At 32.5% G+C, this 12,273-nt stretch overlaps 1 protein-coding gene across 1 annotated transcript in view; it reads left to right on the forward strand.

Moving 5' to 3' along the window:
* Window positions 1-12,273, forward strand: part of LOC115890943 (coiled-coil domain-containing protein 170-like) — a 37,452-nt gene that overhangs the window by 21,453 nt on the left and 3,726 nt on the right. The window contains exons 9-12 of the mRNA XM_030911307.1: window positions 1-144; window positions 5,709-5,792; window positions 6,139-6,411; window positions 9,034-9,212. Of these exons, the coding sequence (XP_030767167.1) occupies window positions 1-144; window positions 5,709-5,792; window positions 6,139-6,411; window positions 9,034-9,212 (680 nt within the window). The remainder of the gene's footprint in view (window positions 145-5,708; window positions 5,793-6,138; window positions 6,412-9,033; window positions 9,213-12,273) is intronic.

Raw genomic sequence — 12,273 nt, forward strand, 5'->3', positions numbered from 1 at the left:
TTTATGAATTTCTTAGAACGACTGGCAAGAGCACTGAACATGGATGAAATATCTCACGATATTGGTGTTGAATTGCATACAGAGTCATTACTTTTAAGAGCTGAACAATTAGCACGACTGGAAAGTGACAAATTGGTTGACAAAGTAAGTTAAAAATTACAAGCCCTAAATAATAATAATAATATCTCCCGTATACTAATATTAATTACATACTATGTGACGTGATATGAAAGCGAGCATAGAAGTTGCAACACCTAGTAAATGTAAATATATTTTATGAAGTTTATTAAGTATTGTAGTACATGATTAATAATCGATGATATTTTTAAACAAATTTATTCAAAATTATTTAAAAGGAATTCTTAAAAATTCAATAGGTGCACCTTCGCGTATGTTTTTCTCATGAATATGTAATCAGATGGTCGAAATCTTCCGGTGGTAGGTTCTTCCAGGCTAATATTACCTCGTGGCGAATTTAGTATAATTCAGTATAAGATGTGGCAATTCAGCCTTCTACCTATCACATCCCAGAGATGTTCAATAGGCAATAAGTCTGATGATATTGCCGGCTACGGAAGAAAATACGAACATTAGGTGGGCACACACGAGAGGTATTTTTAAACAATCTGTCCTGCTCGATATGTCATATCAATCCCGCCGATCTGGTCTGCGAGGGGATCTTTCATTGCCCACTAATGTAAATATCAAATCTCTCATTTTCTGAACGGGATTGATCTGTGAAGGGACAAATCCGTTAGCTATATAGCTCTCAAATTTTAAAGGGATTGAACAGCGGGTTAGATATTTTATACTCGTATAAAATCTCGACAGATTTTCGGTAAAAGACCCAAGGAACAAAAGTGGCATTATTGGGTTTCTATATGCTGGAAATTATAAAAAAAAAAGTTATACTAAAATATTTCAATCTAAGTGGATAAAAAATGGGTCCAAGAAAGACAAAAATATGGGTACCCATGTCCTTACTTCGTGAACTTCCTGAAATTTTAAAAATTTTATCTGCGAATGAGTACTTGAAATTTTTGTTAAAAAAATTTACAAGCTCTTGTGTCTTGTGTTACATCTTTACGTTTTTATTAGTAATTTTTGTCTCTTATCTATACTAATATATAAAATCCTTAAGTGACTGACTCACTGATTAATCACGATTCTGCTCAAACCACTCAACGTAAGAAGCTCAATTTCGACATGCAGGTTGATTCTAGGGTGTAGAGGTTCGACAAAAAGGGATTTTTCGAAATTCCAGTTCCAAGGGGGTGAATCCACCCCTCCAATTTTACATTATTTTTTATTTAAAAAACGGTCAAGTTTCCGAAAAAACGCTTAAACACGTATATTTTATTTTGTTTTTTTACATATTTTAAGATTTTTTAAAAATGTATACAGGATGTTTCGAAAAATCTGGTCATTGATTAATCACGATCCTGCTTAAAACGCTTGACGTAAAAAGCTGATTTTTGGAAAACGGATTGACTTTAGGGTGTAGAGGTTCGATAAGAAGGGATTTCTTGAAACTTGAATTCTAAGGGGGTGAAACCACCCCTCAAATATTAGAATATTTTTTATTTAAAAACCGGTGAGTTTTTCGGAAAAACTCTTAAACACGTATATATTATATTGTTGTTTTACATATTTTAAGCTTTTTTAAAAATTTATACAGAAAGAGTTTAGAAAACACCCTAAAATATGACCATTGAGTAATGACGATTCTGCTTAAACTGCTTGACGTTTAAAGCTGATTTTTAGCAAACGGATTGACTGTGGGGTGTAGAGGTTCGATAAGGAGGGGTTCCTCGAATCTCAAATTCCAAGAGGGTGAGAAAGCTCGCCAAATATTACAATATTTGTTATTTAAAAAACGGTTAGTCTTTCGGGAAAACGCTTGGATACGCATAATTTATTTTGTTTTTTTACATATTTTGAAAGTTTTTAAAAAAATCATACAGGGTTTTCCAAAAAGTTGGGTAATTGATTAACCACGATTCTGCTTAAACTGCTTGACATAAAAAGCTTATTTTTTCAAAACTCAAATTCCAACGAGATGAAACTATGCCTCAAATATTATCAAGTTATATAATAATATTGCTATATTTTTTCTCAAACTGACATAAATGTGAGAAAAATTTATCCAGTTTGTATGTTAATGGAAATTCTTGCTTTGCTTTATCATCACCATTAGAAATGATAAATTCGACGTGAACGAAGTCGCGGGTATACGCTAGTTCTCCATAAACAAGGTCTTTGGCGATGCATTTCAATTAATTCAATCGAAGTTTCTTTTGTCCACTCCATATTTAATTAATGAAAAATAGTAGTTAATGAAAAATATGAAAAACACGTAGGGAAAGGATCTCACCCCACAGCGCACACTAACGGGCAGATATTTAAAAAGATTTATTACGTCGGTACAAAACTCTCAAAAGTTCCAACATTTCAAGCGGCCGCTACCGTTAACGTGCGGGTAAATAGTAGCGATTGATGGTCGAGAGGACAAATCTGCGTAAAATACCTCTCGTGTGTGCCGCGGTATGTTGTCTAGCATTGTCTTGCTGCAAAATTGGATCTTGCAGTTGCTGAATGTAGGGCAACGTGACAAGTTATAACACTTATTAACGTAGGATTGAGTGTTCGTGTTTCTGTCCAAAAAAACTAAGTGGCTTACTTCCAGCTGTTATGGCACCTCAAACCATAACAATCCTACTAAGCGTAGTCTCACGCTCCACGTAAAATTATAAAGTCGCTTTTCTCCATGTCTACGGCGGACTCTTCTACGGCCATGAGGAGCCCACAAACAAAAACCGGACTTGTCAAAGACAACCCGATTCTACTTCTGATTCCAACGAGCCCGTTCTTGACACCATGCCAGACGAACCTGTCTATTCTTCTTCTTCAAATGCCTTCTTCGTTGCGAAGGTTGGCAATCATCAGTGCTATACGTATTCGTGACACGGCCGACCGAAATAGTTGGTTTGTGGTGCACCCGAACCAGTCACGTAAGTTTCTCATCCATGAGTGGCGCCTTCTTCCTACACTTCTCTTTCCTTGAATTTTTCCTTGTAATATGAGTTGGAGTAGGTGGTACTTTTCTCCTCTCATGACGTGTCCAAGGTACTGAAGTTTACGCTTTTTTACCGTTATGATAATTTCTTTTTCCTTTTTTATTCTTTTCAGGATTTCCATGTTGGTCACTTTATCGGTCCATTTTACCCTAAGTATTCTACGGTACAACCATATTTCGAATGCCTCTAGTTTCCTTATGTCAAGTTTCTTCAGAGTCCAAGCCTCTACACCATAATACAGCACCGACAAAACATAGCATCGCACCATTCTGATTTTTAAATCCAAGCTGAGATCGCTGCCACAGAGCACTCTTTTCATTTTCACAAATGTTGTTCTCGCCTGTCCTATTCTAGTTTTAATTTCTTCAGAACAGTCGTTATTTTTATTTACAATTATACCTAAGTATTTATAACTGTCAACTTTTTCTATGGTGTGGTTATTTATATGAATTTGTGAATTGTTTGGTGTTGTTTTGGTTATTATCATAAATTTTGTCTTTTTTACATTTAGTGACAGTCCGAGCTCTTCACTCGATGTATTAACTTTATCTACTAATATCTATAAATCGTTTAGGTTGGCAGCCATCAGGATCGTATCATCCGCATATCTTATATTGTTGATAGGCACTCCGTTAATTTTTAGTCCTTTCGTTTCATCGTCCAATGCTCGTTTCATTATTTCCTCTGAATAGAGGTTAAATAACATCGGTGATGTTATTAGCACGCACTCCTGCCTAACGCCTCGACGGATTTCTATTTCTTCGGTGTTATTCCCTTCTATTTTTACCACTGCTTTTTGATTAAAATAAAGATTCGTAATAATTTTTATATCTCTGGTGTATAAGTTCTTTTCTTTCAGAACCTGGATAAGTTGTTCGTGTCTGACCCTATCGAAGGCTTTGTTGTAATCAATGAAACATATATAGAGATCCTGATTCATATCCATACATCGTTGGGCGAGAACGTTCAAAGCAAATAGTGCTTCTCTTGTGCCTAAGCCATCTTGGAAACCGAATTGAGTCTCGCTGATATCCTGTTCTAATGTTTTGTAAATCCTGTGATGTATCACCTTCAGAAGTTTTTTAGCGTATGACTCATTGACGGATTGTTCGAAAGTCTGTGCATTGCCTTGCATTACGTTTTTTCGGGATAGTGACGAACGCTGATAGCAACCATTCCCTGGGTATAATACCTGTTCTGTATATGGTGTTGAACAGATCTGTGTATGTTTTCCTCTTCTATCAACTTGAGAATTTCAGAGGGTAACTCATCATGCCCTGCGGCTTTTCCATCTTTTGTGATTTTTATAGCATGGATGACCTCTTCTTTAGTTATTTCCGGTCCGCTGTTTTCTTGTTCTGTTACTAGTCTGTTTATATCTCTCTCATCATCGAACAATTCTATTATGTAATTCTTCCACGTTCTTAGTTTTTCTTCCATTTCCATAATGTTTTGCCATTCTGGTCAGTGAGTATTGACGGTTGTCTTTTTTTCTGTAATCCTGCCAGTTCTTTTACTTTCTTGTGGACATTGAAGCTGTCATGCTTTTCTTGAAGGGCTTCTATTTCGTCGCATTTTCTTTTGTAGAACACCTCTTTTGCTTCTCTTATTTTTGATCGGATTTCTTTCTGAATATTCTTATATGCGTCGTTGTTGCCTTTTACACCACGTCGTTCGTCTTTTGCTGAAGTGGTCTCGAAAGGCACTAAGTCTTTTTTCGCGATTATTGTTTCTTCTTAATGTGCTCTTAGGATGTTTTACAACAATGTAACAACCCACTCTATCCAACATCACATCACTGTTTTTCGGCAAATCCTGCTTTCACTGTCCCGAAGGGATATCCTAGCCTCTCGTAGGTTTACTATACTCTACTTACTATATATCTCTTACTATACTCCGTCGTTCAAGTTCACATAGTTGACGATACACGACACCTCTTCTTATAGAAGGCATTGCTAAACGATGTTAATACCCCAAAGGCAAAGAAAGCGAACATTTCGAAACCAATTTTACAAAAAAAAAATAAAACTTGTTTTTTTTATCGACATTCAATAAAATCTGGTATTTTTTAAAGAGACTGGGCAAAAATGTTATCGTTTACTACGGTTCTTGCAGGCAATCAACGGACGAAACATTATAAATATAGCTAAACATATACGGGGTGTTGCCATTTCTATGTCATAGAGATATATTAATATTAATTATTGTGTATTAGCTCTTACCAATGCGTAACTAATAAAAAACTTTAAAAAAATTTAAAAAATCAATTCTCAAATGGACATAAAATATAATTAATAATTATTAAATGAGATTAAAAAACTAAATATTCACATTTTTTACTAAAATTTTGATTTGAAAATTGTTAAATTCTATAAAGTCAATAATTATACTAATAAATAATTTAAGATTGAAAATAGTCTAAATAAACAATCTTTCGAAAGTGTTGTAAATACTAAAATAATATGTTGCTTTATTCTGTATTAATATAATCATGAAATTTTTAATAAAATAATTAAATTTACATTTTTGTAATTTCACAAATTTTAGTTTCTAAATAAATAATATAGCTACTTTTTTAATTTGTATTTTTATAATCGTGTAGTATTTTAAAATTATAATATTTCTTATAAGCTGCTTTGTTGCGGATATGGAACATTGCCAAGACTATCTTGTTTAAGACGGGAGAGATCATTTCACGATATTCCATTACGTGATGTAAGATCATTTTACATTCACTCACAATTGCTCATTAAACTCATTAAATCATGTAACATTCACGCTTCAGCATTTATAATTGTAGTAGGATCTAAGGTTTTTTGATCAAGTAAACTAAAAAAATAATAATTCAGAATTAATCTGTGGGACTTTGTGGCAAATCCCATCCTGATATTTGAATTATAATCACACATTAATGTTTATTAATGTTCAGAATATCAAAAATTCGTTTGCAATCGTAAATTAAAAAAAAAGATTTAAAAATTATGTTTCAGTTATATACATATTATGTATATGTATATAAAATGTTCAAATCATAATTTGATTTGGGTATGTATTTTTCTAGACCTCGATGGTTTATCAACTGCAACGTCGCGTCCGCACACTCAGGGAACAAGTACAAAGAAAAGATCTTCATTTAGATCTTTTGCGTAGAAAACTGTCTTTGCAAGAAGACACCGCCAAAACAAAATGTCTGCTGCAAAGCGAAAGAGACGAGGCGAATGCGAGAGTGAAGAAATTGGTTAAACAAGTTGATCGACTGCAATTACAACTTAGTGAAGCCAAAAGCCAAATTAGGGATCTCAATAGTCAATTGGCCGAAGCAGCTGATTACAAGGTTAGTTTATTGATGTCAATGCCATGAATTCGTTATAAATATTTAGGAGTAAAGAGGGAAGGTTGATCATTGATCTAGTTGGTAATTCAGTTATTATTAATGGCGATATTTTATTTTATTTTATTTTATTTATCAACGGACAATAATTACCCAATATAAAAAAAATACAGTGACAGAAAATAGTAAAATAGCTAAACCTAACCTTAACATTAACATATCACAAAGTTAAAGTTTTATTAATTAAATTTAAAAGTCTAACAAACAGTAAAATTTATAAACGTATAATGTAAAAAAATAACATCAACATTTAAAGATAATATCACAAAGCACATACATTGTTTACAGACAGTCTTTTAGTTCTTTTTTAAATATACTATGAAAACAGTCCACTTGAGCTGATAGGTCGTTCGCCAGTCTTGCTGATCTTGTGAGAAAAGAGCTTTGGCCATAGTTGGTGCGACGCAAATTCACTTGAAAGGGGTGATTGAGTCTGGTCTGTCGAGAGGGGACATGAAGCCCAATCTTACTAGTAAGCCCAGGACTATGGGAGTTTGAGTGCAATAGATTGTAAAACATTGTAAGATCTCTGTACATACGACGAACCTGGAGAGATGTTATTTGGAGAGAATTTTCTAAAACTTGGTAGTCGACGTTTTTGTTCCCATTGCGTTCCTTAAATGCTATATACCTCAGGAACTTGTGTTGTACTCTTTCAATGGCCTGAATATGGATGTTATAAAAGGGAGACCACACACAGGAACAGTAATCCAGGTGAGGTCGTACCAGGGAGCAGAACAGTAGTCTGATAGAGGGAATCCTTTGAAAGTCCTTGGTGCAACGCTTGATAAATCCCAATATCTGAAGTGATTTTGACACTATTGATGATAAGTGACATGTGTAAGTCAGCTGGCTGTCAAGTAACACTCCCAGATCCTTTATTTGAGATACCTGCAGTAGGGTTGAACCATCAATATTGTAGATGTGATGTATGGGATTTCTTCTACGGCTGAAGATCATTAATTGACACTTGTTTGTGTTAAGTTCCATTCCATTAAGGTTGCACCACTTTAACAGGTGATCTAGATCAGATAGAAGTTTGTAGCAATCATCTTCACTTTGGACCTTCAAGTAAAACTTCAGATCATCTGCGAACAACAGAAAAAATGCATGTTGAAAGCAGGAGGCAATGTCATTCACATAGATATTGAAGAGTAGAGGTCCTAGATGTGAACCTTGTGGAACACCAGATGGAACTCTAATTTCATTAGACTGGAAGTTCTGAACACGCACAATTTGCGCTCTATCCGTGAGGTATGAGGCCAACCATACCAAAAGTTGTCCCTGGATTCCAAAATGCTGCAACTTCATAATAAGGATTTTGTGGTTCACCCTATCGAATGCCTTTGTGAAATCTGTGTATATGGCATGGATGTTGGACCCTTCTTCCAATGAATCCAAGAGAAAATCAGTATATGTGAGCAAGTTTAGCTCAGTGTAGCGATGTGGCAGGAATCCAAATTGTTGGTCCATAAAGCAATTTTTCACACAAGGAGACAGGTAGTCACATACCAAACTCTCAAATACTTTGGGAATACAACTCAAAATGCTAATAGGCCTGTAATTACTAACCTGGGAATTATCACCAGATTTCAGTATAGGGGTAATGAAGCTTGATTTCCAATAGATTGGAAAAATTCCTGTTTTTAGGGATTTATTAAAGATGATATGAAGTGGTCTAGAAAATATGAATATTAATATATTGATAATGAAGATATAAAAGCTATGAATCATAACTTGGATTGCAGCAGATTTAAATCTCGGGGCGTAAACTTAATTCTTTTCGATATATTTAAAGAAACAAAAACTTTTAACATCGAGAATTATTGAAAGATCTTACAGATTAAATGTGTCTCTCTTTCTTGAGTATATTACTCATCATACAGTTTCATGAATTTAACAAAAGCAAGTATCTGAGGCGGGTTGACAGAGGCTATTTCTCCATGTCATTCCAAAGTTCAAGGCACGAATGGTTGTCGTCTCAGCGTACTCAATGAAGAGGTGTTCTGGTGTTTCTCCAATTTCTTCCCAGAATCTGCATTTGTTGTTGTTTCTAAGCTTCAATCTACTGAGGTGTTCGTTGAGGAAATTTGTCCTGTTAAAAACTCCGTGACAAGAATCTTCCAAGTTTTTGCGTGCCGCTTTAAGTTGGTTTCCACTTGGGAAGCAGAACGGTTCTGATCCAGTTAGTGGAGTGCGCTCCTTTTCTAGCTGAATTGTTTACTTTTTTATTTCCTTCTTTTGCTAAATCGTTTACTTTCCCTTGGTAAGCTGGCACATTGCATATAAGATTTAAAGCTAGAAGCTTTGAATGCACCTCAATTACTATTTAGTATAGTTGCTAATGCATAAGTAAGTTATTTATAAGATTCTAATACCCTATACTATTTAACAATAGGTATCTAGTGAACAAGTGTTTACTAAATTCAAATTTGATTGAATTTGAAAAAAAAATATTTGAAACACTGCTCAACTACAGATTTATAATTATACCTACGGCCTACGCCTCATGGTCTCCCAAATGAATTCTAGATATTATCATACTATTTATTTATTTTATTTTAGATCACTGCTTTAGAACGTGGAAGGAAAATTGAAGAACTCCAAAAAAGACTGATGGAATCGGAAACTTTAAGGACCAAGTATAATAGAAAGGTGACATTGCTGAAAGACCAAATTCGTCATAGCGGTGATACGATAGATCAAGAAAGAAATATTAGTGAACATTCCATGCAAATATTAAGGTAATAACTATATTTTCTAATATTTTTAATAACTTATTTTTTATATAAATTGATAACTTGTTAATATATTATATCAACGTAAAGATATTCAGAACCTCGTAATTAGTGGAATAAATTAGTGGTTTCAATTACACCAAAGAATATACCTAGCTAGAAAAAGAATGGACTCTGCCATACAGAAAAATGGTCCTACAGAAGTGGCGCCATCTATTGAGTAGGGCTTGTTTTAAATGGATGGAAGCGCGGGCTTTTTAAATGAGCGTATTTATTGAATTCTACTCTAAAATAATTAAATTTGATTATTAAATCTTACCTTTTACACAAATTCAACAATACTAATAACAAGTATCGTTGTGACGTGTAAAAAATAAGATTTAACAGTATAACTTATACAATTATTAAATAAAATTAAAGTCAAACATGTGAAATATTATTTATTAAGTTTTTATTTATAAGTCAAATATTTAAACATCGTTTATTATAATAAAACAAGACCAACGTAATACGCCCAAAGTTTTGTAAATGGAGTAAATATAAATAGGTACTTAAATGATAGCAAAAATAAAAGACTCTCATTATATTTTTAGGGCCACAAACAAAAGGAATTGTCTAATTAAAACACATATAACAAATTATAGTTTGAAAAACATTTTGATAATCATTTATTTGATAATATTATGATTGGCGCTATGACAACGACAATATTTTTTGAGAATTTGACAATAATATGACAATGGCCGTTGGGAACTATGGAAACTACAAAAAAATTCTGATTTAACGCCATCTGGCAATAACTAGTAGCAACTTCTTAACCTAAAAATTAATTGCACTACCACCTAGTGGCTAGGGCTGGAACTATTTTATTTGAGATTTCCGTGGAAACGGTAGAACCACTTTTGCTATTTCACTTTCCCGCCCCTGAATTACACTATACTTTTTAGTTTACAATGATTCACGATGTCTAAAAAATTGAAATAAAACTAATAGAATATCCTAGCAACAGCTTGCTGTAGTTGTATCCATAGAGAAAACATAATATTTAGTAGTAGTGGGAACTATCGAATGAATACTATCGAAACATTCGATAGTTGCAATTCATTCGAATAATTCGATAGTAAGAAAACATTCGTTGAAAACTATTCGAATAAAAATTATCGAATAGATCCGTCATCTGCCTTGAAATATTGTATTCTAGTAATTCGGCAGCAAAAACCATTCATTTATAAAATTCATTCATTTATGAAATTCATTTATTCGTCAGGATCGATTATAATAAAATATTAACTGAATTTTAGTTGTGTAGCGCCTGGCGACGTAGTTTCTTTCCGAGAAACCCAACAGCGGTCGGTGGCAATGCTATGAAAGAAGCCGGCATCTTTGATTTTTTGCGGAGTCAGATATAGATAAGGACACATTATTTTTTTATTGAGGTGCTAGTATTTACACAGAAAATTTCACACCTCTACTTTTCAAACAATAACATGCTTTAATGTTGACTAGTTACCATGGCAACTGAAAAAATTTCCGGAAATTTTTTCGAGGCGCCACGAAACTTTAGTGGAAATTTTTTGACAGTTGAAAAGGTAAACATAAGATCTACAATCATAATGTGAATGAACTACAGTGTCTATATATTGAAATATTACCCATTTGAGTTTTAGCATTTGATGTAACTAATTAAAAATATAATAATATTTGTTAATATTATTAACAAATTGAAATTATTTTAAAATGTCATGTTGGATTAATATTTTTTTTCAAATTTAGGTGTGAAATTTTCTTACCGAATACCACGCAAGCTTAAATTATTCCTGGAAATTTTCTTTCGGGCACGAATATTTTAGGAAAATTATCCCTCGCCTTCGACTCGGGATAATTTTCAAAATATTCGTGCCCTCAAAAAAATTTCCGAAAATAATTTAAGCTCTTGTGATATTATAAGTGAAAATACATTATGAAGGGCGCTGTTGCCATATTCTGGTATTAGTTGATATTAGCAAAGAATATTATTGTTTGGCTTTAGTTAGTTAGGGATAGTATGTCTATATATTCTGCATTTTTTTATTAATATTCTGTTGTTACACTGCAATAATACTTGTTATTTTGGATGTAAGAAAATGATTTTTAATGTTTTTAAGCAAAGACTGGTTTAATAAATAATAATAACAGTAATAATTTGTTATACCTATTAACAACAAAATTTAAAATGATTTAATATAAATATTTTTTTAAGTAGTAGCAAAATATAAACAATAAATTAGATGTCAAAATTATTTATATTAGATCCTATTTAAAAATAATATAGTCTCTAAATTTTTTGGCAACGTTGGTTTATTAAATAATAATAATTACAGAACTAATTTGTTATATTAACAACAAATTTTAAAATCATGAAATATAAACATTTATTAATTTTCTAAGCATCCAGTGTAATGGAACGAAAATATAAATAAAAAATTAGAAATCAAAATTATTTATATTAGGTGCTTTATATTACTATTTAAAAATTATATTTACTTTTACTGGCATTTACTTTAAAAAATAAATAAAATATTTCTTCGCAAAAAACTACATGTAAGAGAATTAGCATAAACAAAATACAAACATCGTTAACTTTTTTTTTTAAATTGGCACGTGTAAAACTTTAATTTTAACTTTCTCACCCCATAGTTTGAGTTCGATAACCATTTACTTAACCACATTACTTAAATATGATTATTAAGTTCCAACTAATTCATATTATTAAAACATCTAAAATACAAATATGTATTTTTAAAATTAATTGTTGCTTTAAAATTAAACTTCATCTCATCTCTCTTAAAAATTGCTACTTTTCAAAATTTCCCATTAAAAAATAGACCATATACCATATAAAATTAAATAATTGAAAGATCGGACTACGGAAAACCACACAAATTTTCGGAAAAATTTTGACCACCTGCACATGCACACAATCGTCAATAAATAAAATTAAAAAATAACTACTATTTTAGTATTTTAACTATTTTAATAAACGCAAAAATAGCACAGTATTTATACGGCGAAGTTATAAAAATTTGGA

This window comes from Sitophilus oryzae, unplaced genomic scaffold, assembly GCF_002938485.1.
Source record: "Sitophilus oryzae breed Bouriz unplaced genomic scaffold, Soryzae_2.0 scaffold_937_pilon_pilon, whole genome shotgun sequence".
In the NCBI taxonomy this organism is placed as follows: domain Eukaryota; kingdom Metazoa; phylum Arthropoda; class Insecta; order Coleoptera; family Curculionidae; genus Sitophilus; species Sitophilus oryzae.